Below are 27751 nucleotides of genomic sequence, written 5' to 3'. Positions count from 1 at the left end.
CATACACCTGCACACAGGCTGATCCTTTGTGAGAATAAGCTCTGTGTTGCGAGGGAACAGAAGCTCCCGGCCAGGGTCTCCGGTGGGAGATTTTCTGTCAGTCCCCTGAGCATCAGTCTCGAGCTCCTCACCACCATGGCTTCTGAAGACAACGGTAAAGACCTGATCTTTGAAGGATACTTGAAAAAGCAAAAAGATAAGATGGTGAGCTATTACCTACTTCTATTTTCCTGTAGGTTCATTTATGAATGTGGTACAAAGGTATTTAAATAGTAATTTTCTAAAGGAGTAAGGATTGTCATTTCTCTCTTTTTCTCTCTCTCTCTGCAGAAGTTTGCTTGGGCAAAATACTGGTTTAGGCTCCAAAACACCACATTATTTTTCTTCACTGATAAACAATGTGAGGCAGTGAGTACCCTGCTTTAAAATAAATCTCAACTCCTTTACTGACGAGCATCTTTGCTCAATGAATGTCTTGAATAACATTACTGTCACTTTATCTCTTTCTAGTGCCATCTCCGAGGCCAATACTACATCTACATGGTGAGCAATGTTTTAAACGTTTAATATAGTGTCTAAAGGCATTTAGAGTCTTAGAGTTACTATGTGCCCTGGTTAGTTGGCATTTCTACATATCATAGAACAGTACAGCACAGGAACAGGCCCACAATGTCTGTGCCAAACGTGATACCAAATTAAACTAAATCTCTTCTGCCTGTACATGATCCATATCCCTCCATCCTCTGCATGTTCATGTGTCTGTCTAACAGCCTCTTAAATGCCTCTATTGTATCTGCCTCCACCACCTCCCCTGGGAGTGCGTTCCAAGCACCTACCGCTCTCTGTGTAAAACAAACTTGCCCCACACGTTTCCTTTAAACTTTTCCCCTCTCACCTTAACTTCGTGCTCTCTAGTATTAGGCATTTCCAATCTAGAGAGGTTGGACAAACTCGGGTTGTTTTCTCTGGAGTGTCAGAGGCTGAGGGGAGACCTGATATTGTTCATTGTTTAAACCACATTACACTTTGCAGTCCATCATTCATTCCCCGATCCATGCCTGTCATAATTTTTTAAACTTCTATCCAGGCAGCACCCTGGTGAACCTCTTCTGCACCCTCTCCAAAGCCTCCACATCCTTCCTGTAATGGGGCGACCAGAACTGCACACAATATTCTGCCATTTCCTTACATCATTTGGCCCATTGAGTATCGTGGCGCTCTGAGCAATTCCATTCCCCGCTCATTGCCTGTAGCACATGCCCATTAATTCTCCCACCACCCATCTACAAACTAGGGGCAATTTAAAGTAGCCAATTAACTCAGCAACCTGCACGTCTTTGGGATGTGGGAGGAAACCATGTGGTCACAGGGAGAACGTACAAACTCCACACAGAGCACCGGAGGTCAGGATTGAACCTGGGTTGCTGGATCTCAGAGGCTGAACCACTACCTGCTGTGCCCACCCAGAGAGTAGTGGGAAGTACTCAGCTCTGAAATTCCCCACCTTAGTGAGTTCCCAATTTCAGCCTCGGCAACAGATAAAGGCAAACATTTTTTTGTACTTTAATTCCTCTTTTGCATTAGCTACTTCCATGCATCTCTTCTGCCTCAGGTGGTCAGTGCTGGTTACAAGCTTGACTGCAAGGTTTGATTGTCATTTAAGTTGGAACACAGTGTAATTGATGCTACATTTTGCTTTGGATGAGCTGAAATATTTATTCCACTATTGACTACAATTCTAGAAGAGCAAACTGCCTCTGTTTTCTAGACCACACCATTATTCTACCAGTGTAGAACTATTTCAATATTACACAGACAGAAGCTTCCAAAGCCTACAAGTCAAACTTCCCAGTTTGCTGTAAGTGCCCTAAACCAAAAACATGATGGTAAAGTTATTATCAGAGACTGTGTCAGCTCCTTCTGCTGAACCTACTGAATGGAGCAGTGACTGCATTTCAACAGTACTGTAATACACTTTTGGGGTATGCTGAGCTCCTGAAAGGTGCTATAGAAATGTACATCACACTTTGGGTAGAGGACGGGAGGAGCTGGTTTTAATTGTCCTCCTATTGTGGGAAAGGAGTCTTTGCACTGGCACAAGGCGTGGGAAATTGGAAAGCAAAACCTCCTTGAGGCAAATTCACACAATTCAGGCAGTGCCGTCAACATCCAAAGAGCAGGTCACTGAATGACTCACAGAACAGGTACAATCCAAACCCCTGAGCCAAACGAGTTGACAAAACATGCTGAAGTATCTTTTTTTGTTCCCTGAGTATTGTGAGCTGTTAGTATTGTTCATTGTTTAAACCACATTTACGTAACAGTTAGCAGTCCATCATTCATTCCCCCAGCCTGTTTCACAATTGAGTGAGGTCATGGCCATTTAGACATTTAGCTCCCTCCATCTGCTACGGGACTAAACCTTAAACCTCCTTAAAGTCTTTCTTACAGACTCTTTCCATCTCAGACTTAAAGCTATTGACTGAGATAGCATCCACTCCTGTTCGTGTCAGAGAAAAATACTTCTACGGCTACTTCCCAATTTTCCTTCTGAAAGACCCCCTCAGATTTTAAAGTTAACCTTTTACATTAAACTCTCCCAACAGTGAAGTAGCTTCTCTCTCTCCAATCTCTAGAACAATAACAATGTCATGTGACTGCACTTCTCCACCCACTCCCCCCTCCCTCCAAACTGTCTTGTTTATAAAAGATCTACCAATTGAACAACTTATAGTGTCAGAGCCTTACAGCACAGACACAGGCCCTTCGGCCCAACTCATCCGTGCTGACTGTGTTGCCCAGTGAGCTAGTCCCATCTGCCCGCGTTTGGCCCATAGCCCTCTAAACCTCTCCTATCCATGGACTTATTTAGGTGGGTTTTAAATGTTGCTAATGTGCCCACCTCAACCACTATTTCTGTTCTGGCAGCTCGTTCCAAATACACACCACCCTTTGTGTGAAGAAGCTGCCCCTGATGTCCCTTTTAAATCTCTCACCTCTGATCTTAAACCTATGCCCTCTTGTTTTTAGCTCCCCCTCCCTGGGGAAAAGACTACGTGCTTTCACTCTGTCTATGGCCCTCATGATCTTATACACCTCTATCAACCTAACCTGTAAATTTGCAGATGACACAAAATTAGGAGGCGTTATTGATCGTGAAGAAGATTGTCGTAGATCACAGGGGGATTTTGATCAGTTTGGGAAGTGAGCCGATGAGTGGCAAATAGATTTCAATACAGATAAGGGTGAGGTGATGCATTTTGGAAAGTCAAACCAGCGTAGGACTTGTACTGTGAATGGTAGGGCACTGGGACTTGTGATGGAACAGAGGGAGCTAGGAGTACAAGTGATAGTTTGTTGAAAGCAGCATCACAAGTAGACAGGGTGGTGAAAAAGGCATTTAGCACCCCGGCCTCCTTCAGTCAGGGCACTGAGTACAGGAGTTGGGACATTATGTTGCAGTTGTATAAGTCATTGGTGAGGCTGCACTTGGAGCACTGTGTACAGTTTTGGTCACCCTGTTATAGGAAAGACGTGGTTAAACTGGACAGAGCGCAGAGAAGATTTACGAGGCTGTTGCCAGGACTCGAGGACCTGAGTTATAGGGAGAGGTTGGCCAGGCTGGGTCTTTATTCCTTGGAACGTGGGAGACTGAGGGGCGACCTTACAGAAGTGTTTAAAATTATGAGATGCATAGATAAGGTGGACGGTAACAGTCTTTTCCCCAGGGTAGGGGAGTCCAAAACTAGGGGGCATAGGTTTAGGGTGAGAGGGGAAAGATTTGAAAGGGATCTTAGGGGTAAATTTTTCGTGCAGAAGGTGGTGAGTAAATGGAACGAGCTGCCAGAGGAAGTGGGTGAGGCTGGTACAACAGGATCATTTAAGAAGCACTTGGATAGGTACATGGAGGGGCGGGGCTTGGAGGGACATGGGCCGAATGCAGGAAATTGGGACTGGCTGGGTGGGCACCATGGTCGGCACGGACTGGTTGGGCTGAAGGGCCTGTATCCGTGCTGTATTGCTCTATGGCTCTATCAGGTCACCCCTCAATCTCCTACGTTCCAGGGAATAAAGTCCTAGTCTACGCAACCTCTCTTTGTAGCTCAGGCCCCCGTCCAGGAATAAGTTGTATCTTAGGATAATAGATCCTTGAAATAAACTCAATACATGGTGCGTAATATTGGGCCACTTATTAAGAAAATCCGTGCAGGGGTCACCTTCACTGCTGAGGTGGAGCAATGCTCTGATCAGATTAAGGTGACCAACCCCCTCCACAGCGGGAAAGGGTACAGATTACTGCAATAGAAATTGGATAGGTGTTTGTAGCGAGAAATAGCACAGAAACAGGCCCTTTGGCCCACCAGGTCTCTGCCAACCATTAATACCAATCCCATTTTATTCTGCCCACATTCCCGTCGACTGCCTGCCACATTCCACCCCTCACCCACACACCAGGCGTATTTACATCTTTGGGATGCGGGAGGAAACTGGAGGAACCCACCTGGTCACAGGGAGAACCCGAGGTCGGGATTGAACCCAGGTCTCTGGCGCTGTGAGGCAGCAGCTCTATCCACTGGGCCATTGTGCTGCTTAAGAGAGAAGAGTTTATGTACTTTGGGGAAAGAGCAGCACAGGCGGATTCCAGTACAGCCTCGATGGGCCAAAAAGCCACCTGTGCCACAAGGATTCTATGAATGGACACAGGACTACTGAGCTAATGAAGGAAAGCTGAAGAGATGCACTGTAAAGATGGCAGGATAGTGTGGCCGTTAGCATAACGCTATTACAGCGCCAGTAACCCGGGTTCAATTCCAGCCGCTGTCTGTAAGGACTGAGTTATAGGCTGGATTCTGGGAATTTGATTAATGTATCATATACAGTCTGCAGTCAGGTACAGTCGAGACTAGCATTAGGGATTGGTCATTTGCAGTAGATGTCCAGAAATGGATCCACTACAAACTGTCGATATATTTCAGCTGATTAATTGATTGAATAATTGTAAATCCCCAGAAGTGAATTACAAGCAGAGCTGAGTTATAGAAAGAACAGAGAAAGAAAGATGTTGGAAACACTCAGCGGGTCAGGCAGCACCTGTGGAGAGGGAGACAGAGGTAACATTTCAGGTTGACCTTCCAACGTCAGCTCGTCCCAAAGCCTTTTATCATCCATGAAGTAGCTTTATTCTTTAAGCGTAGTAATTGTGATTTAGGAAATGTGGCAGTTGGTTTGTGCATGGCAAGCACTCAAAAACACCAATGGTTAATGACCAAATCACCTGTTGTCTCAGTATTGGTTGAGGACAAGTTGGCCACAATACTGAAGAAACTTGTCCTGGTGTTTGTCCAGATGAACCTGTCATCACTTGGGTTAATCTGACAGGTCTAACAGCTCATCTGAAAGTTGACGGTTCAGCCTCTGGCAGTCCCTGGCTTTGGATTCAGAGCCTAGGGGAAAACAGGGACCAGAGAGTGAGTTGCCGCTTGGCATGTAATTGATCAGTTCCTACTGAGCTGGGGTGGCACTGTGTTCACATACAAAGGATTCATGTGTACCCACATCTAGGTCCAACTCCTGGTTACCAGTGCTGGAGTCCATATCACAGCAGGGGTTCCTGACTTCCAGCAGCAAAGATTACAAACCTATCTAATTCCAAGCAGATCAAATGTTCTAATCTCCAGAATTTACCCAACAGGTTCAGTCTGTGAGAGAAATGAAAGACAAGAACCGCGAGTACCCATTTGAAATAGTCATGAAGAATGGGAAGAGGAAGTTGCTGGTAAGTGGAACTGTCGGGGCACAAGTTCAGCAGGTCCTGTGGAGATTAGATAACGCTGCAGTCCTGTGGTGAGGCTTGGTAATTCCACATGGGAGGTAACAAAAGCAGAAAATATTAGAAACCTGAAGTCAAAGCACTCAGCAAGTCAGGCAAAAGAACAGAGCTAACATTTCAGGCCAATGATTTTCAAATGAAAGGGCCCACAGCCCTGGTAGAACCTCTCTATTCAGTTACAGGATCTGGTCATCGCCGGCAATGCCAGAGGTTATTGTCCACCCCTCAATGCCCATGAGAAGGTGGGGGTGAGCTGCCTTCTTGAACCACCACAGTCCTTCTGGTGAAGGTGCTCCCACTATGCTTTGGAGAGGGAGTTCCAGGATTTAGATCCAGTGCTGTTTAAGGAACAGTGATATATTTCCAATGATAAAACTGAAAATGCTGGAAACACTCAACGGGTCAGGCAGTATCTATGGGAAGAGAAACAGAGTTAATATTTCAGGTTGAAGTGTGAAAGATGACCCGCACAGACAACAGCAGAACCAAGGAGCGTTTAATTAATGCTTTATTATTTTAACACTAGCGGGAGTGAGGGATACAGAGAAAGAGCTTGTAACCCAAGCTCTGTACTGATCCCCACTCAAAGATTTGCAGGTTAGTGCCCCTCCTTTTATACTTAATCCATGGGAAGCCTCCGTGGGAAGTTGCACGTACTAGGGCAGTTGCTTACAGCAAACTTTTAGCAAAGCAAGATATGCCTTAAACATTTCTTTGCTTCTCACCAACACCTGAACAATTTGTAGCCATAACTATAGACACACCATGGTTGAAGGAATAATAGCTGCACACCATTAACCCTTACATGTCCAATTTAACCCTTACATTTCCAGTTACCTGTTACCCTTTGTCTTAACTGGGAAAGAGAAGTAATTAAGATGCAGAGGGTATTAAGGAGAACAGATAGGACAAAGGGAACATCGGTGATAGGGTGTGGCCAGGATTGCCTTGGGGATAGATTGTAGGGGTCATCTGGTCAAGGGTTAATGGAGACAGTAAGAGGGTGATGACAAAGGAGTGTAATGCATTGCCAATAGCAGGGTCTAGGGCCATGCCCAGTGGGTAAGACTGCACTAACGGAGAGAGAAAATCTCAGCCAATGTCACAGATGGATGAGCAGCAGAAATGTTTTACCAAGTCAGGATACTTCTGCGCTGTGGAGAGGAACCTGTGGTTGGTGGTGTTCCCATACACCTGCTGCCCTACTGCTCCTCTGTGGTAGGAATCGTGGGTTTGGCAGGTGCTAAAGAAGTAACCTGGGCCAGTAACTGTGACACAGTCCCTGGAGGTCTGGTGGCTAATTGCAGCACCCCTCCTACACACAGTCCAGACTAATTCAGCCCAAACTGATCATCAAGGCTGGAACTTTAACATTGTGCAGTTTAACAGCACACAAGTAGTTGTTTACAAGTTAGATTGAGGACCAAGTCAGAATTCAGTGTTAGCTAATTTGGCCTAAGCCCACTTTAAAGAGTTGAAGTGGATTGTGGGTTGGTGCGGGACCAGCATTGTTCCTGTTAGGGTGACTGAAGAGCCAGATTCTCAGAAAAGCTTCAGCTGAGGAGGAGGTGATGGAGGGGTCTGGTCCGGTAGGCACAGAGTGGATGCCCTCGCATCTGGAGCTAAAAACCTGGAATGGGAAGGCTGTCTTATGAGGAAAGGTTGGGCAGGTGGCAGTTTGGGAAGTTAAACCAGGGCAGGACTTGCACAGTAAATGGTGGAGCCCTGGAGAGTGTTGTAGAACAGAGAGACCTAAGGGTACAGGTACATTGTGGTGACACAGGTAGACAGGGCAGTGAAGAAGGCGTTTGGCACGCTGGCCTTCATCAGTCAGGGCACTGAGTACAGGAGTTGGGACGTCATGTTACAACTGTACAAGACGTTGGTGTGACCACACTGGGAGTATTGTGCGCAGTTCTGGTTGCCCAGCTACAGGAAGGAGGTCATGAAGCTGGAGAAGGTGCAGCGAGGATGGTACAGCGAGGATGTGCAACTGGAGGGCTGGAGTTATAAGGAGAGACTGGGACTTTTTTTCCCTAGAGTGTAGGAGGCTGAGGGGTGACCTTATAGAGGTTTATAAAATCATGAGGGGGGTGGATGGCCAGAGTCTTCTCCTCAGGATACTCTAAAACTAGAGGGCATAGAATTAAGGTGAGAGGGGAAAGATTTAAAGTGGACCTGAGGGGCAAGTTGTTCACACAGAGGGTGGTGGGTATATGGAACGAGCTGCCAGAGGAAGTGGTGGAGGCAGGTACAACGACAATGTTTACAAGACATTTGGACATGTATGTGGATAGGAAAAGTTTCGAGGGGTATGAGCCAAATGTAGACAAGTGGGGACTAGTTCAGTTCAGTGACTTGGTCAGCATAGATGAGTTGGGCTGAAGGGCCTGTTTCTGTGCTGTACAACTCTATGACTCTGGGCTGGGCTTGTATCTGCTGGAGTTTGGAAGAGTGAACAGGAGCCTCATTGAACGACATAAGGTCCTGAGGGGCCTTGGCCGGGGATGTGGAGAGGATACTTCCTTGTGGGAGAATCTAGAGATAGGGGTCACCGTTTCAGAAATAAGAAGTTACCCATTTAAGACCAAGATGAAGTGAATTTTTTTCTCTCAAGAAAGCCCGGAATCTTTGTAACTCTGAGCCACAAAGGGCGGTGGAAGCAGCGTCCTTGAATATTTTTTAGGCAGAGGGAGGTGGAGGCTGTGACAGGTGGCTGTGGGTAGACTGGAATGTTGGACTGGAGTGACTGGCTGACGTACAGGCTTGTGGGAAGGTGGATGGTGTGTCACTGCTGGGACTTGTGCTCCTCCTGCTTTGTGTCGGTGGCTTAGACGTGAGGGGCGAGGCGACTTGGGGTTGTGGGTAGTGGGCAGTGAGCTGGTGGAATGGGCAATGCACAAGATGCTGGAGGGACTCAGCAGGTTAGGCAGCATCTGTGGAGGGAAATGGACAGTTGACATCTCAGGTCGAGACCCTTCATCGGGAATGGCAGGGAGAGGGTGAAATTTAATGCCGAGAAGTGCAAAATGATACGTTTTAGTTTGGAAGAATGAGGAAAGGCATCATGTTACAAAGGGCACGATTGTAGAGAGGGTGGGGCGGGGGGAGAGGTGGAAGGAGGCTGCAGTGTTTGTACAGAATACTGGCTATATTGAGAAAATGGCAGGCACGGTAGTGTAGCAGTTAGTGTAACGCTATTACAGCACCAGCAACCCAGGTTCAATTCCAGCCGCTGTCTGTAAGGAGTTTGTACGTTCTCCCCATGTCGGCGTGGGTTTCCTCCGGGTGCTCCGGTTTCCTCCCACGTTCCAAAGACGTACGGGTTAGGAAGTTGTGGGCATGCTATGTTGGCGCTGGAAGCGTGATGACACTTGCGGGCTGCCCCCAGAACAGTCTACGCAAAAGATGCATTTCACTGTGTATTTCGATGTATATACGATTCCTTTACTAATCACATGTGCATCAGACACGGGGAGAACATACAAACTCCTTACAGACAGCGGCCGGAATTGAACCCAGGTCACTGTTACTGTAATAGCGTTACGCTAACTGCTACACTACCATGCAACTAAGTAGATATCTTAAAAAAATGAATAGAAGGCATACAGAATTCTGGGCTTTATAAACAGAGGCACAGATTATAAAAACAGACAAGTTATTTTAAACCTCATTAAACATTGAGTGTTGTATCCAATTCTAATCACTGGTCCATCGGAACGGGGCGTGGGTCCCAGAGCTGTAGAATGGAATAAAAACAGAACATGCTGGCAACACTCAGCTGGTCAGGCAGCAGCTGTGGAGAGGGAAGCAGAGCTAACACTTCAGGTGGCTGAACCTTTTTCAGTAGAATGGCACCAGGGGTGAGGGGCTCCAGTCACATGGAGGTGAAGGAGCAGCTGGGCTGCTTCCTCTTGGCGAGAGAGTGTTGGGAGGTAATTTGAGAAAGGTGAATGGTTTCAAATTTCAGGGAAATGTGGGGGGACAGGTATGGGAGAGAGAAGAAATGGGAAGGTCTGGGCCAGGGGGACATTCAGTGACCAAAGGGGTGAAGGTCCCTGCTGGGTAACTAAAGGTGGGTCTAGAGGAGTGTTTCAGGGCCCAAATGTCTAATGCCAGAGGGCATACATTTAAGGTGAGAGGGGGGTAAGTTCAAAGGAGACATGTGGGGCAAGTTATTATACAGAGAGAGTGGTGGGTGTCTGGAACAGGCTGCCAGGGGTGGTGGTGGAGGCAGATACGATAGAGGTTTAAGAGGTCCTCAGGCACGGGAATGTGCAGAGAATGGAGGGAGATAGACACTGTAGGCAGAAGGGATTAGTTTAGTTAGGAGACACAAGAAATTCTGCAGATGCTGGATTCTGGAGCAACACACACACAATGCTGGGGGATCTCAGCAGGGTGAAGGGTCTCGACCTGAAATGTCAACTGTTTATTTCCCTCCACAGATGCTGCCTGACCCGCCGAGTTCCTCCAGCATTTTGTGTGCGTGTATGTAATTTAGTTAGGTGTTTATTTACTAGTTTAATTATGGGCTGAAGGGCCTGTTCCTGCGCTGTACTGTTCTATGTTCTATGTAAGTAGGCTGTGTTTGTGACCAACCCTGCTCAGCCACTGCTCTCGGTTCTTGTGCTTTTTGTTGGATGAGGTACAACCCCTGAGGCACCCATTTCATCCTCTTGTCTCCCTTTTCCGTGCTCCAGGCTGCGGAGAGCTCTGACCTGCGCGCCGTGTGGATGGAGTTCCTGTGGAAGGCCATGCAGCTTCCGGGGCCTGGGAAGAAGAACTCGGCCTGTACATGGTGAGCTTCATCCGACGGCAAGGCCCAGGGTTACCCCGGAGTAGTGCTCATGGGACCTTCCTCTTGTTTTACCTCGAATCCTTTGACAACCTTCTTCGCCATCCACAACTCTGCCAATTTTTGTGTCGTCTGTAAACTTATCAATCGGCCCACCTACATTTTCTTCCAAGTCGTTTATGTACGTCACAAACAAGAGAGGTCCCACCACTGATCCCTGTGGAACACCACTGGTCCCAGACCTCCAGTCAGGATCACACCCCTCCACCACTACCATGAGCTAATTTTGAATCCAATCTACCAAGTCTCCATGGATCCCATGTGCCTTAATCTTCTGGGTCAGCCTAACGTGAGGGACGTTCACTGAAGTCTGTGTAGACAACATCCGCTGCCCCACCCTCATCAATCATCTTCATCATCTAGGCCACCTGCTCTCCCTTTCTGTAGGATCATGTCAAGGCGTCTCCAGCTACAGGTTCCCCTCCAAGTCCTTCGTTATCATTGGGTCCAAATCCTGAAACTCCTCTCACTCCCCCAGCAGCGTGGGTCCACCTTCACCAGGGGTTTAAGGAGGTGGATCGCCATGTTCTCGGGGGTAGTCAGTAACACTGGTCCAGCCTGCAGCACTCACAGCACTAGGCAGATTTAACCAACAGTCAGTCATTGTGTCTGAGCTGACTATTTGAGAGAGCCACAGCCTGCCCCCATAGCTCTGGATATGAACCCTTCTCAGCTACTTGCCCAGTTGCCTTTTGGAGGTTATTCTGGAATCCGATTTCTCCGCATTCTCAGGCAGCACATTCCCAATGAGAATAGTTTCTTGCAAAACAATCTGTTCCTCACCTCTCATCTGGTCCTGTCACCAAACGCTTGACACGTCTCACCAGTGATTGCTGGGTTTCTCCCGAGTGGCTTTGTGCTTTGACACTGGGAAGTAAAAGTGAGTGTCTGTGGCTTCATTACCCTGAGACGTGACTGTTCCAAAGTTCACCTAGCCACCTCCCTCATTATACCCTCCAGTGTCCCAACTTGCTTCAAATCCCACATCACCCCTGTCTGCCTGGACCCATTCCTGCCTCCCAGTTACACAACACTTTCAACTTAAAAAATTCTCTCACTGTTTTTCACTCTCTCCGCATTCCCTCTTCTCCCTCCCAATGCAACCCCCTCCAGTTCTTCAGCCATCCCTCCACACCACTGCTGATGGCTTCTGGAGCATCTCAATCGTCACAGGCAGCCTGGCCTGAGATGCCTTGTTCAAACCTCTCTCGCTCTTGTAGACTATCTTGATCAACCTGATTATCTGTCCTATTCCCACCTTACTTGGCTTGGTATCTGTTTAAGAATAGTGGAAAGAGACGTGTGTGCACATACATGTGCATATGTTTTCACATTCATGTTTTGTGTGTTTGTGTATGCCCTTTCACACACATCTAGGAAGGAGTGTGTAAGGAGGGGCGGGATCAGTGCCTAAAGGCCTGTGCTCGATCTTCGGGCAGTGGGACGGTTTCGTGGTGAACCTCTCCCCAACCCTCCCACCTTTGTCCTTTCCCTTCCCAGGCACGACATCCCCCACCTGATTCAAAGGGCAGCCTCGCTTTGCCAGGATAAAACCAAGCGGGAAGATTCCATGGGATCACTCAGCTCCACGGACACACAGAGTGAGGGCTACACTTTGGACACTCTACATCTCACGTCCACCGTGGCTTCCCGCGAGACTTTGTCACCATCGCCAGACTTTTTAGGTCGGTTGTTTTATATTCACACAGGATGGCGACGGCATTCGTAGCCTCGCACGCAATGCCCCTGAGGTTTGTTCTCAGGCTTTCAAGCACACAGAAGGAGTCCATTCGGCCCATTGGGTTCACGTCAGCTCCCAGGGAGCAGTCTCCTTGGTCCCATTACTTCTCTCATTTCCCCATACCTTGTACATACGTGTCATCATACATGCCATCAACTCCCCTTTGATTTTGTTTGCTGTTAACCTTCACTAAAGGTAAATTAGTAAATTGATTTATTATTTTCACATGTACCAAGGTATAGTGAAAAACTTTGTCTTGCATCCCATCCATGCAGATCACGTCATCACATCAGTGCACTGAGGTAGTACAAGGGAAAACAATAACAGAACACAGAATAAAGTGTTACAGTTAAAAGTGCAGTGCAGGCAGACAATAAAGTGCAAGGTCATAACGGTAGATTGTGAGTTCAAGAGTCCATCTCATCGTACTAGGGAACTGTTCAATAGTTTTATAACAGCGGGATAGAAGCCGTCCTTGAGCCTGGTGGTATGTGCTTTCAGGCTTTTGTATCTTCTGCCCAATGGGAGAGGAGAGAAGAGAGAATGTCCCAGGTGGGTGGGGTCTTTGATTATGTTGGCTGCTTTACCAAGGCAGCGAGAAGTGTAGACAGAGTCCATGGAGGGGAGGCTGGTTTCTGTGATGTGCTGAGCTGTGTCCACAACTCTCTGCAGTTTCTTGTGGTCAAGGGCAGAGCTGTTGTCATACCGAGCTGTGATGCATCTGGATAGGATGCTTTCTATGGTGCATCTATAAAAATCGGTGAGGGTCAGAGGACACCTGCCAAATTTCTTTAGCCTCCTGAGGAAGTAGAGGCGCTGGTGAGCTTTCTTGTCCATGGTATCTACATGGTTGGACCAGGACAGGCTATTGGTGATGTTCACTCCTAGGAACTTGAAGCTCTCAACCCTCTTGACCTCAGCAACATTGATGTAGACAGGAGCATGTGCACTGCCCCCCTTCCTGAAGTCAATGACCAGCTCTTTTGTTTTGCTGACATTGAGGGAAATGTTGTTGTCATGACACCACATCACTAGGCTCCCTATCTCTTTCCTGTACTCTGACTCATTGTTGTTTGAGATACGGCCCACTACGGTGGTGTCATCTGCAAACTTGTAGATGGGGTTAGAGCAGAATCTGGCTACACGTCAATTTGCAGCGGCCAGTTAACCTCCCTGCAGGACGTTGGGATATGGGATGAAACCGGAGCAACCCACATGGTCACAGGGAGAATCTGCAAACTGCACACAGATAGCACCTGAGGTCAGGGTCTAGCTGGTCCCTGGAGCTGTGAGACGGCAACACTAAGGGACCATCAGTTAATGAAGTCAAGAGACTTCTCTGTGCAGTGGGCGTTCTACCAACCTTCCTACCAAACCAAAACCTTCTCTAAAAAGGTCATTGGGGATCAGATGACGTTATGAGAATCCATTGCTTACATGTCTTTTTAAAGCTGTTCCAAATTCTCTTAATGCACTGAATTTACATAGATCACACAGGTGATGTGATCATTAGTTACCAGTTTGGGTTAAACTCCTGGATTAGTAACCCCAAGAGCTGAACTAACAATCTAGTGATCCAAATTCAAGTCCCAGCATCACAGCTGAGGAACTTAAATTCGGACTTTATTCCTTGGCGCGTAGGAGACTGAAGGGTGATCTTCTAGAGGTGTAAAAAAAAATCATGAATCGGATGCCTCACCACCATCTTCTCAAGGGAAATGAGGGGTGGGAACTAAATGTTAAATCCTGAAAGTTAATAAACATATATTTAACCAGCCTGCCTCCAAACCCCTGGTTACTGATAGTCTGCGGTAGGATTGGATACTTGCTGGGAGTGGGTGGAATTGCAGCCTTAATTATGGTGTCTGATTTCAGATGAATCATATAACATGTGCTCCAGCAATGTAACCTCGTCCAGTGAAGGCGGAGAGTCCGTGGACAATGAAGCCACACCCCCATCCCAAGGTAACAGTGAGAATTTCCAGAGTCCTGGCTCACACACAGATCTGTCTGTTTAATTAGATAAGATCTCTTTATTAGTCACATGTACATTGAAACACACAGTGAAATGCGTCTTTTGCGTTCTGGGTTGCCACACTTCTGGCACCAACATAGCATGCCCACAACTTCCTAACCCATACGTCTTTGGAATGTGGGAGGAAACCGGAGCACCCGGAGGAAACCCACGCAGACACGGGGAGAACGTACAAACTCCTTACAGACAGCGGCGGGAATTGAACCCGGGTCGCTGGCACTGTAAAGTGTTACACTAACCACTACACTACCGTGCCTGAATTGCTGCAGTTATTTTTAGAGGACGAGCTCTAAATTTGCTGAGAGTACGGCTGTCCCATTGTGTATGGTACAGATCGACAGGTGCCAGGTCCTGGAGCGGTGAGGTTCTGCTCCCATCTCCTCTCTGCCCCAACTGCCCTTCTCCCTTCTGCTCTCCTCTCCTTCCCCCCTTCTCCCTACCTCTTCCCCACCTCCCAACCCCTTCCCAGGGGTGTGTCCAGCATTCACTCAGCTGAGTTTGGGAGACCCAGGATTGGGGGAGCAGGATGGGGTCATAGAGGAGCAGTGAGTCGCAGGGTGGGGACCCTGGGGAGCAGTGAGTCACAGGGTGAGGTCATAGGGGAGCCGTGAGTCACAGGGAAAGGCGTTCCTGGAGGCAGTTGAGTCCCAGAGAGAGGGGTGAGTTCAGGAGGGTGTGGTGCAAGGGATTAAACAGTAACTTTAACAGGAGATTGGAGAACGAGGAAGTACAGGGAAGTTCCCACAAGTGTCCTGGCGACAGTGTGTAGTCGTCCCTCGATATCACGTAATACAAGGCTAACTGGTTACCATTACATTGCTGTTTGTGGGAGCTTGCTGTGCATGAGTTAGTATCTCCTACAGTGCAGCAGCAACTGCAAAACAGGAGACTAAAGCTGAAAAGCACGATGATGTCCTGAGTCCTGAGCAATGCGAAGACATCAGGAGCTCAGTGCGGAAGAGCAGACACAGGTTACAGCAGGAGCTCTGGGGGGGGAAGAAGGTTGGGAGAAGGAAGGGCCATTAGTGCGTTGAAAGACAGAGCAGGTTTGAGGGGCCGAATGGTCGATAGGGCCAAATGGCTCCAGGAGAGAGGCAGCAGATCACCAGGGTGGGTCGCTCGTTCTCATCATCCCAGTGTGAGTACTTCCCACCCACCCAAAGAAAGAAAGACGCATTTCTGTAGCACCTTTAAAGACGCAGGACCACGTTCCGAGCACTGAGGTATGTTGGTGTTGTAACAGAGGTCACACAGCAGCCAGATTGTGCACAGCAAGCTCCCACGAGCCAGGAATGTGCCCATGACCGGATCGTGTTGTCGTGGCCAGAGAAACAAACTGCTGGAGGAACCCAGTGGGTCGGGCAACGTCTGTGGAGGGGAAGGGAGGGGTGCAGGGTCTCAACCCGAAACATCGACTAGCTCTTTGAGTCCACAGGCGCTGCTTGACCTGCTGAGTTCCTCCAGCAGATTGTTTCCTAGTTTCCAGCATCTTGTGTCCCCGTGGGTTTTTGTGCGTTGATTTGTAGGGTAGGTGTCCGCCCCAGGGCCCCAAACCTGGCACCCCGCCGGTGAAGGGGAGGGGTCATCCGCTCGGTCCGACGGTGTGCCTGCACTCCCCGCCGCTCCGACACTCCCCTCTCACGTTTGTTTCGTTCATTTCCAGATACTGCAGGACAGAAGGTGGAGACAGATGTTGCTCCAAGTCTGGTGCCAAAGGCTGCTGACAGAGGTACGTGTGGTTATACAGCTTGCTGCAGACGTCCCAACATCACTGCAGTCCACAGCGTTCCCCAGTGGGCCGGGTGGGTAGGGGAGAGTCACTCTGCCCACTTCCTCACGTCAGGGACAGTAGAGTACACTGAACAACACTGTACAGAATAAGAATCAGATTTATTATCACTGACATATGACATGAACATAGACCACTACAGCACAGTACAGGCCCTTCGGCCCACGATGTTGTGCCGACATTTTATCCTGCTCTAAGATCTATCTAACCCTTCCCTCCCACATAGCCCCCCATTTCTCTATCATTCATGTGTCTATCTAAGAGTCTCTTAAATGGCCCTAATGTATCTGCCCCCACAATCTCTGCCGGCAGTGCGTTCCACGCACCCACCACCCTCTGTGTAAAAAAAACTTACCACTGACATCCCCCTTATACCTTCCTCCAATCACCTTAAAATTATGTCCCCTCGTGTTAGCCATTGTCGCACTGGGAAAAGTCTCTGACTGTCCACTCGACTTATGCCTCTTATCATCTTGTACACCTTTATCAAGTCACCTCTCATTCTCCTTCTCTCCAAAGAGAAAAGCCCTAGCTCGCTCAACCTATCCTCATAAGACATGCTCTCCAATCCAGGCAGCAGCCTGGTAAATCTCCTCTGCAGCCTCTCTAAAGCTTCCACATCCTTGATGTTGCTGCCTTGAGGCAGTGCCTCCTGCAGATACTACAGATGGTGGGAAGGGATGTATCGAGCTGAGTCCACTCCTCTCTGCAGCTTCTTGCATTCCTGCGCATTTGAATTGCTGTACCAGACCATGATGCAACCAGTCAGGACACTTTCAACAGTACATCTGTAGAAGTTTGTACATTAAAGTGAGGTAGCCCAGGAGTGTGTACACCAGGGAGAGGTGTACGGAGACTGTGTGTGCACCAACATTAAGGAACCAGGAACCATGTGTCCTTCTCCTCCTCACCAGTAGGAAGCACTGTCCTCCCCTCAGTGCCTTCGCCATGCAGCGTGACTGACGTCAGCGCCCGTGCAGTGTGACTGACGTCAGCACCAGTGCAGACCGTGGTCAAGGATGGCTCCTGCTGTTCCCCACATCTCTAGTCCCGGGGCGGGAGTTACGTTAAAACCCCTGCAGCGTTGTCAGTGGCTCCTCACAGAGGGAGAGGAGAGTCAGACATCCCAGGGCTCCACCTGATGGGGCAGGGGGTGGCCGAGGGGGTGGAAGGGGTGGCCGAGGGGGAGAGTGATGCAGTAAGTTGCTGATGGTTTTATTTCCTTGCTAGTGAACTGTCAGAGTGGAATCTACAATGTCCCCAAACCAGTGAGTGACAGGTCGAAGATCACCTCCGGTAAGTCACTCCTCTCTCTTTGACGCCGTTGCCCCCCCGATCTTCGTGCTCCGTTTGCCTTGGCTCCTCCTCCCCCCGCACATTCTCAGCTGGGAACCTCCACGGTGAGTGTCACCGGGCTATTCCACCTGGGGAGGCATCACCGCCCAGACAATTCCCGTCCAAAAGGCAAACTGCTGGAGGAGAGGCTGGACAAACTTGGGCTCTTTTCTCTGGAGCGGCAGAGGCTGAGGGGTGATCTGTTGGAAGTGTATAAAATTATGAGGGGCATAGATAGGGTGGACAAGCAATATCTTTTTCCCATTATTGAGCGATCCAATACCAGAGGGCATGCATTTAAGGTGAGAGGGGGTAGGTTTAGAACAGATGTGAGGGGTAAGTTTTTTACTCAGACAGTGGTGGATGCCTGGAATGCTTTGCCTGATAGGGTGGTGGAGGCAAATTCATTGGGGGCTTTTAAGAGGGGCTTGGATGGGCACATGAATGAGAGGAAAATGGAGTGATATGGGCATTCTGTAGGCAGGAGGGGTTAGCTATGTCGGCACAACATTGTGGGCTGTAGGGCCTGTTCTGTGCTGTACTGGTCCATGTTCTAACTCGTACACACAACACCCTCTGCGATAAGAAGTTGTCCCTCAGGTCCCTTTTTAAATCTTTCCCCTCTCACCTTAAACCTAAGCCCTCTATCCCTGGAAGAAAGGACTATTCACCCGATCTATGCCCCTCATGATTTTATACACTTGTAATACCTCTCTGACTACAAGGACAGATGCCAGAAGCCTCCCTCAAGTTTTAAATGACCGAGTAATCGAGTCAAGGTGCATGGATGTAACCGTGTTGAATGGAGAGACGCCCTGCGCTCTGTGGCAGGGTTAAGAATCAGAGCAACAGCCCCCATTTCCTGCCAGTTTCTCACAAGCCTCGATTCCACAATAGTCCAAATATCTACCCGAGAGGTCTGTTAGACCTCAGAGTGCATCTCCTTCGCTATCAGGAGAGGTCGGAGAAACTTGGATTGTTTTCTCTGGAGCATCAGAGGCTGAGGGGAGATCTGATAGAAGTTTATAAAATTATGAGAGATACAGACAGGTTAGATAGAGTCGTTTTCCCAGGGTGAAAATGTCAGATGTAAGAGGGCAAAGGTTTAAGGTGAGAGGGGGAAAGTTTAAAGGAGATTTGAGGCAAGTTTTTTTACACAGAGAGCGGCAGGTTCCTGGAACACACTGCTGTGGGAGGTGGTGGAGTGATCCAGTGATAACGTTTAAGAGGCACTCTGAACAGGCAGGGGACATGGACCTTGTGCCAGCAGATGTGCAGGTTAAATTGGCATCGTGGTCAGCACAGACATGGCGGGCCGAAGGGCCTGTTCCTGTGCTGTGCTGTTCTGTGCTCTATGTATCACATCCAGCAGAGTCCCCAGACACCACTCAGGGTGCTGAGGCGAACAGCAGTGCTCCTCTTGCCCTCTGGTGGAGATCGCCTGCCAGTGCGGTTCTGTCCTGGTCTGTCCCAAGTCCATCCAAGTTAGTGCAGGTACCCACTGAACCAGGAGAGGGAGGTGGCTTTCCTGCCCATCCCGTGTCCTGCCGTTCCCCAGCGGCTGGGACTCACCACCTGGTCTTTGTTTCAGCTGTACAGACATACCACGATGAACCACTGGCCTCCAGCCCCGATGTGGGACTATTAGAGGAAATCATCTCAGACTTCAGGAATTCGACATCCCACTGGCTGGACCCTGCCGACACACAGTAAGTCCTTGAACCAGACTCGTGGGAGGAGGCGGTCAGTCACCGAGTCCGCGGTGGGTACCTGTGGACCACCTGCCCAGTGCCTCTCCCAGCACGGCACATCACTCTCTCTTGTGTCTGTCCAATTCCCTTTAAGACCCCCTAACTGCCCTTTACACCATGGGGTTCAGTGGCGTCGAAACACAGGAGTGGGAGTGGGTCATTCGGCCCTTCAACCCTGTCCTACCACTCCATACAATCATGGCTGATCTTCGACATCAATACCATATTCCCGCTCTCTCTCCACAACCTCGATGCTAATACCTTGGGGGGGGATAAGTTTCTCCTCGTACCTTGCGCTCTGCAACTTTCATCCTTTGAAACAATGTCTCCTGGTCCTTGAGCTATCGCCAGTGGGGACAGCTTCTCTCCATCTACCCGATCTAAACCAGTCCTGGCCATTTCTGTCCAATCTCCCCCCACCCCCCAAGGAGAATTGACATCTCCCGTGCTTCTTAACTGGATCCACCACACTTAACAGCATTAACATCTGCAGCTACCACAACCCTCAACTTTGCAAGACGCAGGATGTCTGTTTCTCATGTTGGCTGAGCCCAATCAGAACCAGACGACTTATCACACAACTCGCGTGTAAGCACATCCTCCTTGTCACCCACCATTGCCCTGTCACCACTCTCAACCTCTTCCTCAACCACCTCATCACCGACATCTACCAGACCAACTTTCCTCCTGCTCCGGTAATGACACACACTAGTGTGACATTTACCCTCTTTACCACACTTATTGCCCTCAGCGACGACCTCAGCCCTGTTATTTTTGTCCTCTTTGTAATTATGTCCCTTGGCCCTTGAATTGTCTGCCAGACCTACACCAGTCCTGCCCACCTCTGCCCAGTCTGCCCTCAGTCCTCTTGACCCAAAGTCAAACCCATGGGTCCCAGGTTCTACTGGAGACACTTGGAAGCAACTGGGTCCAGGCTAACACACCAGTGCAGTACCGAGAGTGTGGCAGCACTGTAAGAGGTGCCGTGGACCTGTGTGCTCTCTCAAAATGGATGCAGAAAGTCCCTAGGTTCATTATTTTGAAGGATTGCCTGGGGAGTGGTGAAGTTATTGGGACCAGCAGACAGCGTTCCGCAGCACTGAACCAAGGCCATGAATATTTGACTGGGTTCCTAGTTGTGTCCATTCCTGCTCTCCCCCAACCGCAGCAAGGATGGGGAACCCATGCCTTCCCTTCCACCCACCACCTTCAGTAGATCACCCCCCCCACCCCCCCAATTTCCCACACTGCCAACCAGCCATATCTTCCTCTCCACCCACCAATACTTCAAAGCATCCATTCCCTCTGTGACTCCCTCGTCCTCCCTTTCCATCCCCACCGACCACGTCTCCATCCGTTCCCCTGTGACTCCCTCGTCCTCCCTTCCATCCCCACCAACCACTCTCCATTTCGCAGCATCTTCCTACACAACCGCAGAAGATGCAATACCTGCCCCCTCACCTCATCCCTTCCCACCGTCAGGTAAAGCAGCCATTCACTTGCAACCGCTTCCAACCCAGTGCACACATTCCGTGCTCACAATGAGGTCTCCTCTACACTGGGAGAATCCAAGCACTGATTGTGTGACTGCTTTCAAGAAGGCTTCTGTCCTGTCACCACTTGCAACCCTGCGCCTGTCATGTTAACTCTCCACCCCTGTCCCGTTCTGTCCTTAGCTTACTGTTCCTGTGTACTGTTCCTGGCGGCCACATAGCATTCAGCAGCGTTTAGCTATAATGCGTCTTAAATACCAACGCAGTCTGTGTTACTCTCCCCTCTCCCAGAAATGCCTCAATTCCGTCCTAAACGCTGCTACTGAGCAGCAGGAAGAGGAAAGCCCCGGGCAAGACATGAGGGCAGCAGCACAAAGAACTTTCCACGTTGTTCCAATGGCGCGGTGACGCAGCTCGTGTGTCGTTTCATAAGCTTTGTGAAGCAGTGAAATGGCAGGAAATGTCACCTAGGTAAACCACTCGATGACAAAGTCACTGGAACACTCTCAGGAACACTGCAAATCAGCACCATTTACGCAAAGAATGTTTCACACAATCTGAGGCACAAAATTAATTGCTGAAAGGCAAACGATGATAACATGTTTTAATTTGCAATGTATTTAAGAGCATGAAGAATGAGGCATATCTCTCCGAGCAAACGATGGGGAAATTCTTCAAGGTCTTCCTGGAACAAGAGGTCCCACTCGCACCATAACATTCAGAGTATAAACCCTTCCTTTCTAAAATAACTTTTTATTGAAGTCGGGCTGCAATTTACAACCAAAACTAATGAACTTTACTTTGTTTCCTTCCCAACTCTCTTTGCTCATCAGCAAGAACGTACCAGCGCACGTACTAGGAGCAGGTCACCAGTCCCATTGGGCTCTGCTCAACCATTCCTGGGTGATCTTAGCTCCACACTTTCTGCCCAGCCATAGGAAATTTTCACCCCTTCGCTTATCATGAATCTCCCTCAGCCTTAAAAATATTCATGGACTCTGCTTCCACTGCCCTCCGAGAGAGCTACAAAGAATGACAACCCTCTGAGAGTCCGTCTGACATGGCAACTCCTTTATTTTTAAACAGCAACTCCTGACTCTCAATCTTCCCAAAAGGTGGAAACATTCTCTCCACAACCACCCCGTCAGGGACCCTCAGGATCTTTTACGTTTCAGTCAAGTGCCTCTCACTCCAGAAGAGTGGATACAAGACCAGCCTAAGATCAGTATGACACCCCAGTAACCATCTGCTAAGCGGTTGATATTAACAGGCTGTTCATGCAGTTGATGAGAACCTTGCCCAGTATCACACCTCCATTTCCAGCACTGGTCAATGGAAGGAAGGCTGATGCACCCCTCTCTCCTGCCCCAAACCCAGGTCAGAGCTAACAGCCACAACTGTAATGCCTTGTATTTGTCACCTCTTGTATCCACTGAGATCCATTAAGGAAACCAAGACCAGGTCGGGCTGTAGAAGTAGGACGGTGGTTGCACAAGGATTGGCTCCAGGTGTTGGTCCCGCTGCGGAAGCAGATATCCGGTGGGAGAGTACAACAGGCAGCACTTGCTCCAACACCCACTTAACCCAGGACAAACCTCTACCCCGCACCCTGGTCTCATTCACCAAACATGAACACCACCAACAAAAACAGACAGGGAAAGTTCAAACCAGTTCCGCTGATCTGGAATTATCTGGACTTAGGAGTGACTTATCCAGCTGAGGTTAAAGACAAGCAGATGAAGGTGACTGCCCCAACCTAACGCTGAATTTGAGGCAGTGCCTCGTTACTAGGACAAAGGCCAAGATGTTGCCTGGAGCTTGTTCCTGTCCCCTGCAGTGGTGAGGGGCCACTGAGGGAGTGATGGACAGGGGACCTGCCCAATAAACAATAACTGGCCTTCGACTTCCAAAAGCCCAGTTCAAATCGAGCAGGAGTCATAGAGTGGAAGGGTGGCTGCAGATGGGACATCACAGACTCCTGCCGTCTACTGAATAAAACCACACCCAAGGGGGTCTCTGTCCCAGTGGGCACTGGATGGCGGGTGTGGTGGATGGAGCTGTTCTCAGCTCACGGGACACAGCGCAGCTTCACTCTACCCCTGACCCATAGAACTACCAGACCAGGGAGGACTGGTTCACATCTGGCGCAGTGGGTAGAGCCGCTGCCTCACAGCACCAGAGACCCAGGTTCAATCCTGACCTCAGTACTGTCTGTGTGGAGTTTGCACGTCCTCCCTGTGAGCGCGTGGGTTTCCCCCATGTGCTCCAGTTTCCTCCCACATCCCAAAGACGTGCGGGTCAGTGGGTTAATTAGCCGCTGTAAATTGCCCCTCATTTGGAGGGGAGGGGTAGAATCTGGGGAGAGTTGATCAGAGTGTAGGGAAAATAAAAGAAATGGGGGATTAATGTAGGATAGTGTGAATGGATAGCACCAACTTTGTGGCTGAAGGCCATGTGGTCCCTGCTGTATCTCTCTTTAACTCTGATAGTTAGGCATTCAAAATGAGAGTGTTCCATTCACTGGCACGGAGTTCGCAAACAAACCATCTGTCAGGTCTCGGATCAACTTGCTTCACCCTTGATTGCACTGCTTGTTATCCATGTTCTGTCTACAGACCTTGCAGATATTGGGCTCACGGGTTCTATATTTTTGATTGAACTGTTGTTCTCTGTTGCGCACTGTGTTCTTAATAAATCTACTACAGAACAAATAAAAACACAGGCAATGTGTGTGGAGACACGGTGTTACTGTTTCAGCTCGAGAGCACTCACTAACACCGAGAAAAAGACAAACAGGAATCAAGAGAAAACTGCAGATGTTGGAAATCTGAAATAAAATCAGAAAATGTCAGGGAGCATCTGTGGAGAGAGAAACAGAGTTAATGATTTGGGCTGAAACCCCTTCATCAGAAAAGAGAGAAAATTAGTTGGTCTTAAGTTGGCAAAATGTTGGTGGGAGTGAACGAGGACAAAGGGGGGTATCTGTGATCAAGTGAGGCCAGGGTTGCTCTGGGGATAACACGTGGTAATCATCTGGTCACATGCTCCAATCCCACAATTGTAACCAGAGGTTATCACCCCTAACCTCTCCCATTAACTCATTCAACTACATTTCCTTCGGCCAGGTGATCACGGTAGTGTAGCGGTTAACGTAACGCTATTACAGTGCCAGTGACCCAGGTTCAATTCCGGACGCTGTCTGTAAGGAGTTTGTACGTTCTCCCCGTATCTGCATGGGTTTCCTCCGGGTGCTCCGGTTTCCTCCCACATTCCAAAGACGTACGGGTTAGGAAGTTGTGGGCATGCTATGTTGGCGCTGGAAGCGTGGCGACACTTGCGGGCTGCCCCCAGAACAATCTGCACAGAAGATGCATTTCACTATGTGTTTTGATGTACGTGTGACTAATAAAGAAATCTTATCAATAAAAGGGAGAGGGGTGGTGTAGATTTATGTTAACTGGTGGAAGAGTTAGAAGGAAGTTGAGAAAAAGTTATTTCATGGAAAGAGTGGCAAGAGTCTGGAACCCTGACGTGCTGGTGAGGGAGAGCTACTCATCACTTTGGAGCCAGGTGGGAGGAGGGGAGGGGCAAGGTGAGACAGAAGCTGGAAAGTGATAGGTGGAACCAGATAAGGGGAGGATGATGGAGCCAGGTGGGGGAAGGGTCAGGGAGGGTAAATGAAGAGAGAGACAACCCCGGAGGAGAGATGGGTGAGAGGATGGAACCAGCTGGAGGATGGGAATGAATCTTCGGAGGAGGGGGATGGAAGAGGAGAGCGACCCTGGGTAGACCGGTGGGAGTGGGAAAGGAACACGGGGGAGTGGGTTACCTGGAACTGGAGAGTTCAACGTTCCCACCATTGGGTTGTCGGCTGCCCAAGGGGAATGTGAGGCCCTGGTCTCTGGTTTGCATTCAGCCTCACCGCGGCAGTGGGAAAGGCCAAGGACAGACCAGTCGGGTGGGAAGCTCAGGATGGCCGTTGTGGACGGGTGCTTCACAAACTGGTCACCTCATCTACACCTGGTTCTTGAAGAAGTACCTGGATGAGTCCTTGAAGTACTTTGAGCTGCAGGGGCTGTGGACCGGGAGCTGGGAATAACCTCAGTCCTTTATTGGCTAGTATGGACAAGATGACCTGAATGGCCTCCTATGCCATAAATTTAAATGGTTCTTATAACCATCGACCAACCTTTGGGTCAACGACAGCGGGAAGACCTCTGCTGTCCTCACAAGGTCTGGTCAGACCTGTATGTAAACCCAGACTCGACCATGTGGTGACCTCCCTGTTTTGAACAGTTAGGGGGATGGGCAATAGATGAGATAAGATTTCTTTATCAGTCACATGTACATCGAAACACACAGTGAAATGCATCTTTTGCATAGAGTGTTCTGGGGGCAGCCCACAAGTGTCGCCACATTTCTGGCGCCAACATAGCACGCCCACAACTTCCAAACCCGCACATCTTTGGAATGTGGGAGGAAACCAGAGCACCCGGAGGAAACCCACGCAGACACAGGGAGAACGTACAAACTTCTTACAGACGACGGCTGGAATTGAACCCGGGTTACTGGCGCTGTAATAACATTACGCTAACTGCTACACTACCATGAGCTTCCGGTGAGATCCATGTCCCTGAACAAATAAAGACTCTGTCCCACATACTAAACGCCAGGAGTTCAGCTGCAGGTTAGCAGGTTGTGGACACAGCCCACTGGGAATTATAAAACCAGAGAAGTGTGCAGGAATTTAATTTGGAGAAGCAAGTTAAAGGTATATTCTGCATATCACCTGCACGTTATTTGTAGGGGAGGGAGGAAATGCTGGGTGCCTGCTACCTTTCACCCCCTGTGTTAAACCAGCCCCAAGCAACCCGAACATGCCTTGTCTCTCTACAGAAGCAGGAAAGGCACTGGAAATATCCTCTCCCTCCATAAGATATAGGAACAGAATTAGGCCATTCGGCCCATCGAGTGCTCCATCATTCATTCATGGCTGATTTGTTTTCAGCCCCGTTCTCCCTGTAACAACTCCCCCTTACCGCCCCAGAACCCATCGACCTCTGCCTTAAATACACCCAATGACTTGGTCTCCACAGCCGTCCGTGGCGACAGATTCCACAGATTCACCGCCCTCTGGCTGAAGAAGTTCCTCCTCGTCTCAGTTCTAAAGGGACGTCCCTTTATTCTGAGGCGGTACCCTCAGGATAACAGAGAGGAACATCTGCCGATGACCACCGCCTGCACATCTCCTGCGTTTCATTCTACTCTGGGCCTGCCACCAGTTGTCCTTGTGTGATGTGACGTCCCGCCCTTCAACCATTCAGTTCTTGGACCAACCGGCAAAACCCAAATCACCGCTGCAGTTGACCACTCTCATCACTTAGCACTAAAATGGGCTTCTTTTATCTTGTAAAAATTGTGTCTAATTTATGTTTAACTGATGTTTTTCTTGCGAATGCTGCTTATCTGCTGCTCTGTGCCTGTGACGCTGCTGCAAGGAAGATTTTCATTGCACCCCTGCACACATGGACTTGTACAGATGTCAATAAACGCCACTTTGATGCAGGGTCTCGTCCTGAAACCGCCCTGCCTCCACAGACGCTGCTCGACCCGCTGAGTTCCTCCAGGAGACAGCTTGTTGCTCCAGATTTCAGTATCTGCCGTCTCCTTGACTTTAAATGTTCTGATGAAGGGTCGTGATCCGAAACATGAACTGTTTCTCCACAGATGCTGCCTGACCTATCGATGGTCTCATTTTTTCCCCTCTCTTTTGAAGTCGGATTACCCCAGTTTTCATTTGCTTTATCTGTGAAGTGCACGGTACAGACCGCAAATAAACAGGAGATTAAAGACAATAAAGTGTGTCACTTGTACCTCCATATGATGGATGGATATTCCAGGCACAAGCTTATCTCACGCATACGGGAGAGTTGATCTGTGTTGTACACGCCGGCGTTAGCAGCCGTTTGACCTTTGGGTCGGGGAGGGTTGAGAGAGATTTGCTCCTTTAATCACACAGGATTGAGACGGGACAGTCTCTCCAGTTGATTTGTTACAGGGATTTTATTGCAGAATATTTATTGATCTTACGCGTTCTCAACTACACGTGGCGTGATTGAGCTGGGAAGCGGGTTCGAGGAGGGAGTGAGGGAGCCGGAGGGACCAGAGCCGGAGGAGCGGAGCCGGAGGGGTGGGAGGGGGGGAGCCGGAGGGGAGGGGTTGAGGGAGCCGGAGGGAGTGAGGGAGCTGGAGGGACGGGGAGCGGGAGCCGGAGGAGCGGAGCCGCGCCGTCCGGAGCAGGTACCGGTCCGATTAACCCGTTCGGGAAAGGGCTGGGGTTCACCAGCGGGAGACACGGGACCAAAACATTTGAATGGAAATTGGCAAATTAATACTTCGAGCGAAGTATTTATAGTTTCCGAGGTATTGTCTGGTTTCTTTGGAAGTTTTATTAAGATAAAGTTTAGAAAAATAACAACAGTGGAAGGTGTCTGTAAATTTCTGCTCAACGTTTGGGATAAGTTCCTGTTGCGGGGAGAGACCGGGTCCTGCTCTGTCCCGGGACATCTCCCGGCTCATATCCCGCGCTGTCCCGGGACATCTCCCGGCTCAGATCCCGCACTGTCCCGGGACATCTCCCGGCTCAGATCCCGCGCTGTCCCGGGACATCTCCCGGCTCAGATCCCGCGCTGTCCCGGGACATCTCCCGGCTCATATCCCGCACTGTCCCGGGACATCTCCCGGCTCAGATCCCGCGCTGTCCCGGGACATCTCCCGGCTCATATCCCGCACTGTCCCGGGACATCTCCCGGCTCAGATCCCGCGCTGTCCCGGGACATCTCCCGGCTCAGATCCCGCACTGTCCCGGGACATCTCCCGGCTCAGATACCACTCTGTGCGGGATACCTCCTCTGGCTGT

At 49.4% G+C, this 27751-nt stretch overlaps 2 protein-coding genes across 2 annotated transcripts in view; both read left to right on the top strand.

The window, feature by feature from the left end:
• LOC127579931 (protein outspread) lies at positions 1-23269 on the top strand. Its single transcript, XM_052032995.1, has 11 exons — positions 1-204; positions 331-408; positions 511-543; positions 5693-5776; positions 10534-10631; positions 12189-12373; positions 14305-14394; positions 16128-16193; positions 17484-17549; positions 19180-19297; positions 21124-23269. The coding sequence occupies exons 1-11, from the start codon at positions 136-138 to the stop codon at positions 21143-21145; spliced, it is 909 nt and encodes a 302-aa protein (XP_051888955.1). The 5' UTR covers positions 1-135; the 3' UTR covers positions 21146-23269.
• Positions 23270-27085: 3816 nt separating this feature from the next.
• Positions 27086-27751, top strand: part of rhbdl3 (rhomboid, veinlet-like 3 (Drosophila)) — a 37458-nt gene continuing 36792 nt past the window's right edge. Inside the window, exon 1 of the mRNA XM_052033015.1 lies at positions 27086-27132. The gene's annotated coding sequence lies outside the window, so the exon portion shown is untranslated. The remainder of the gene's footprint in view (positions 27133-27751) is intronic.

Source organism: Pristis pectinata, chromosome 18 (assembly GCF_009764475.1).
Source record: "Pristis pectinata isolate sPriPec2 chromosome 18, sPriPec2.1.pri, whole genome shotgun sequence".
In the NCBI taxonomy this organism is placed as follows: domain Eukaryota; kingdom Metazoa; phylum Chordata; class Chondrichthyes; order Rhinopristiformes; family Pristidae; genus Pristis; species Pristis pectinata.
The sequence above is the reverse complement of the archived record's forward strand: the minus strand, read 5'-3'. Positions and strand labels throughout refer to the sequence as shown.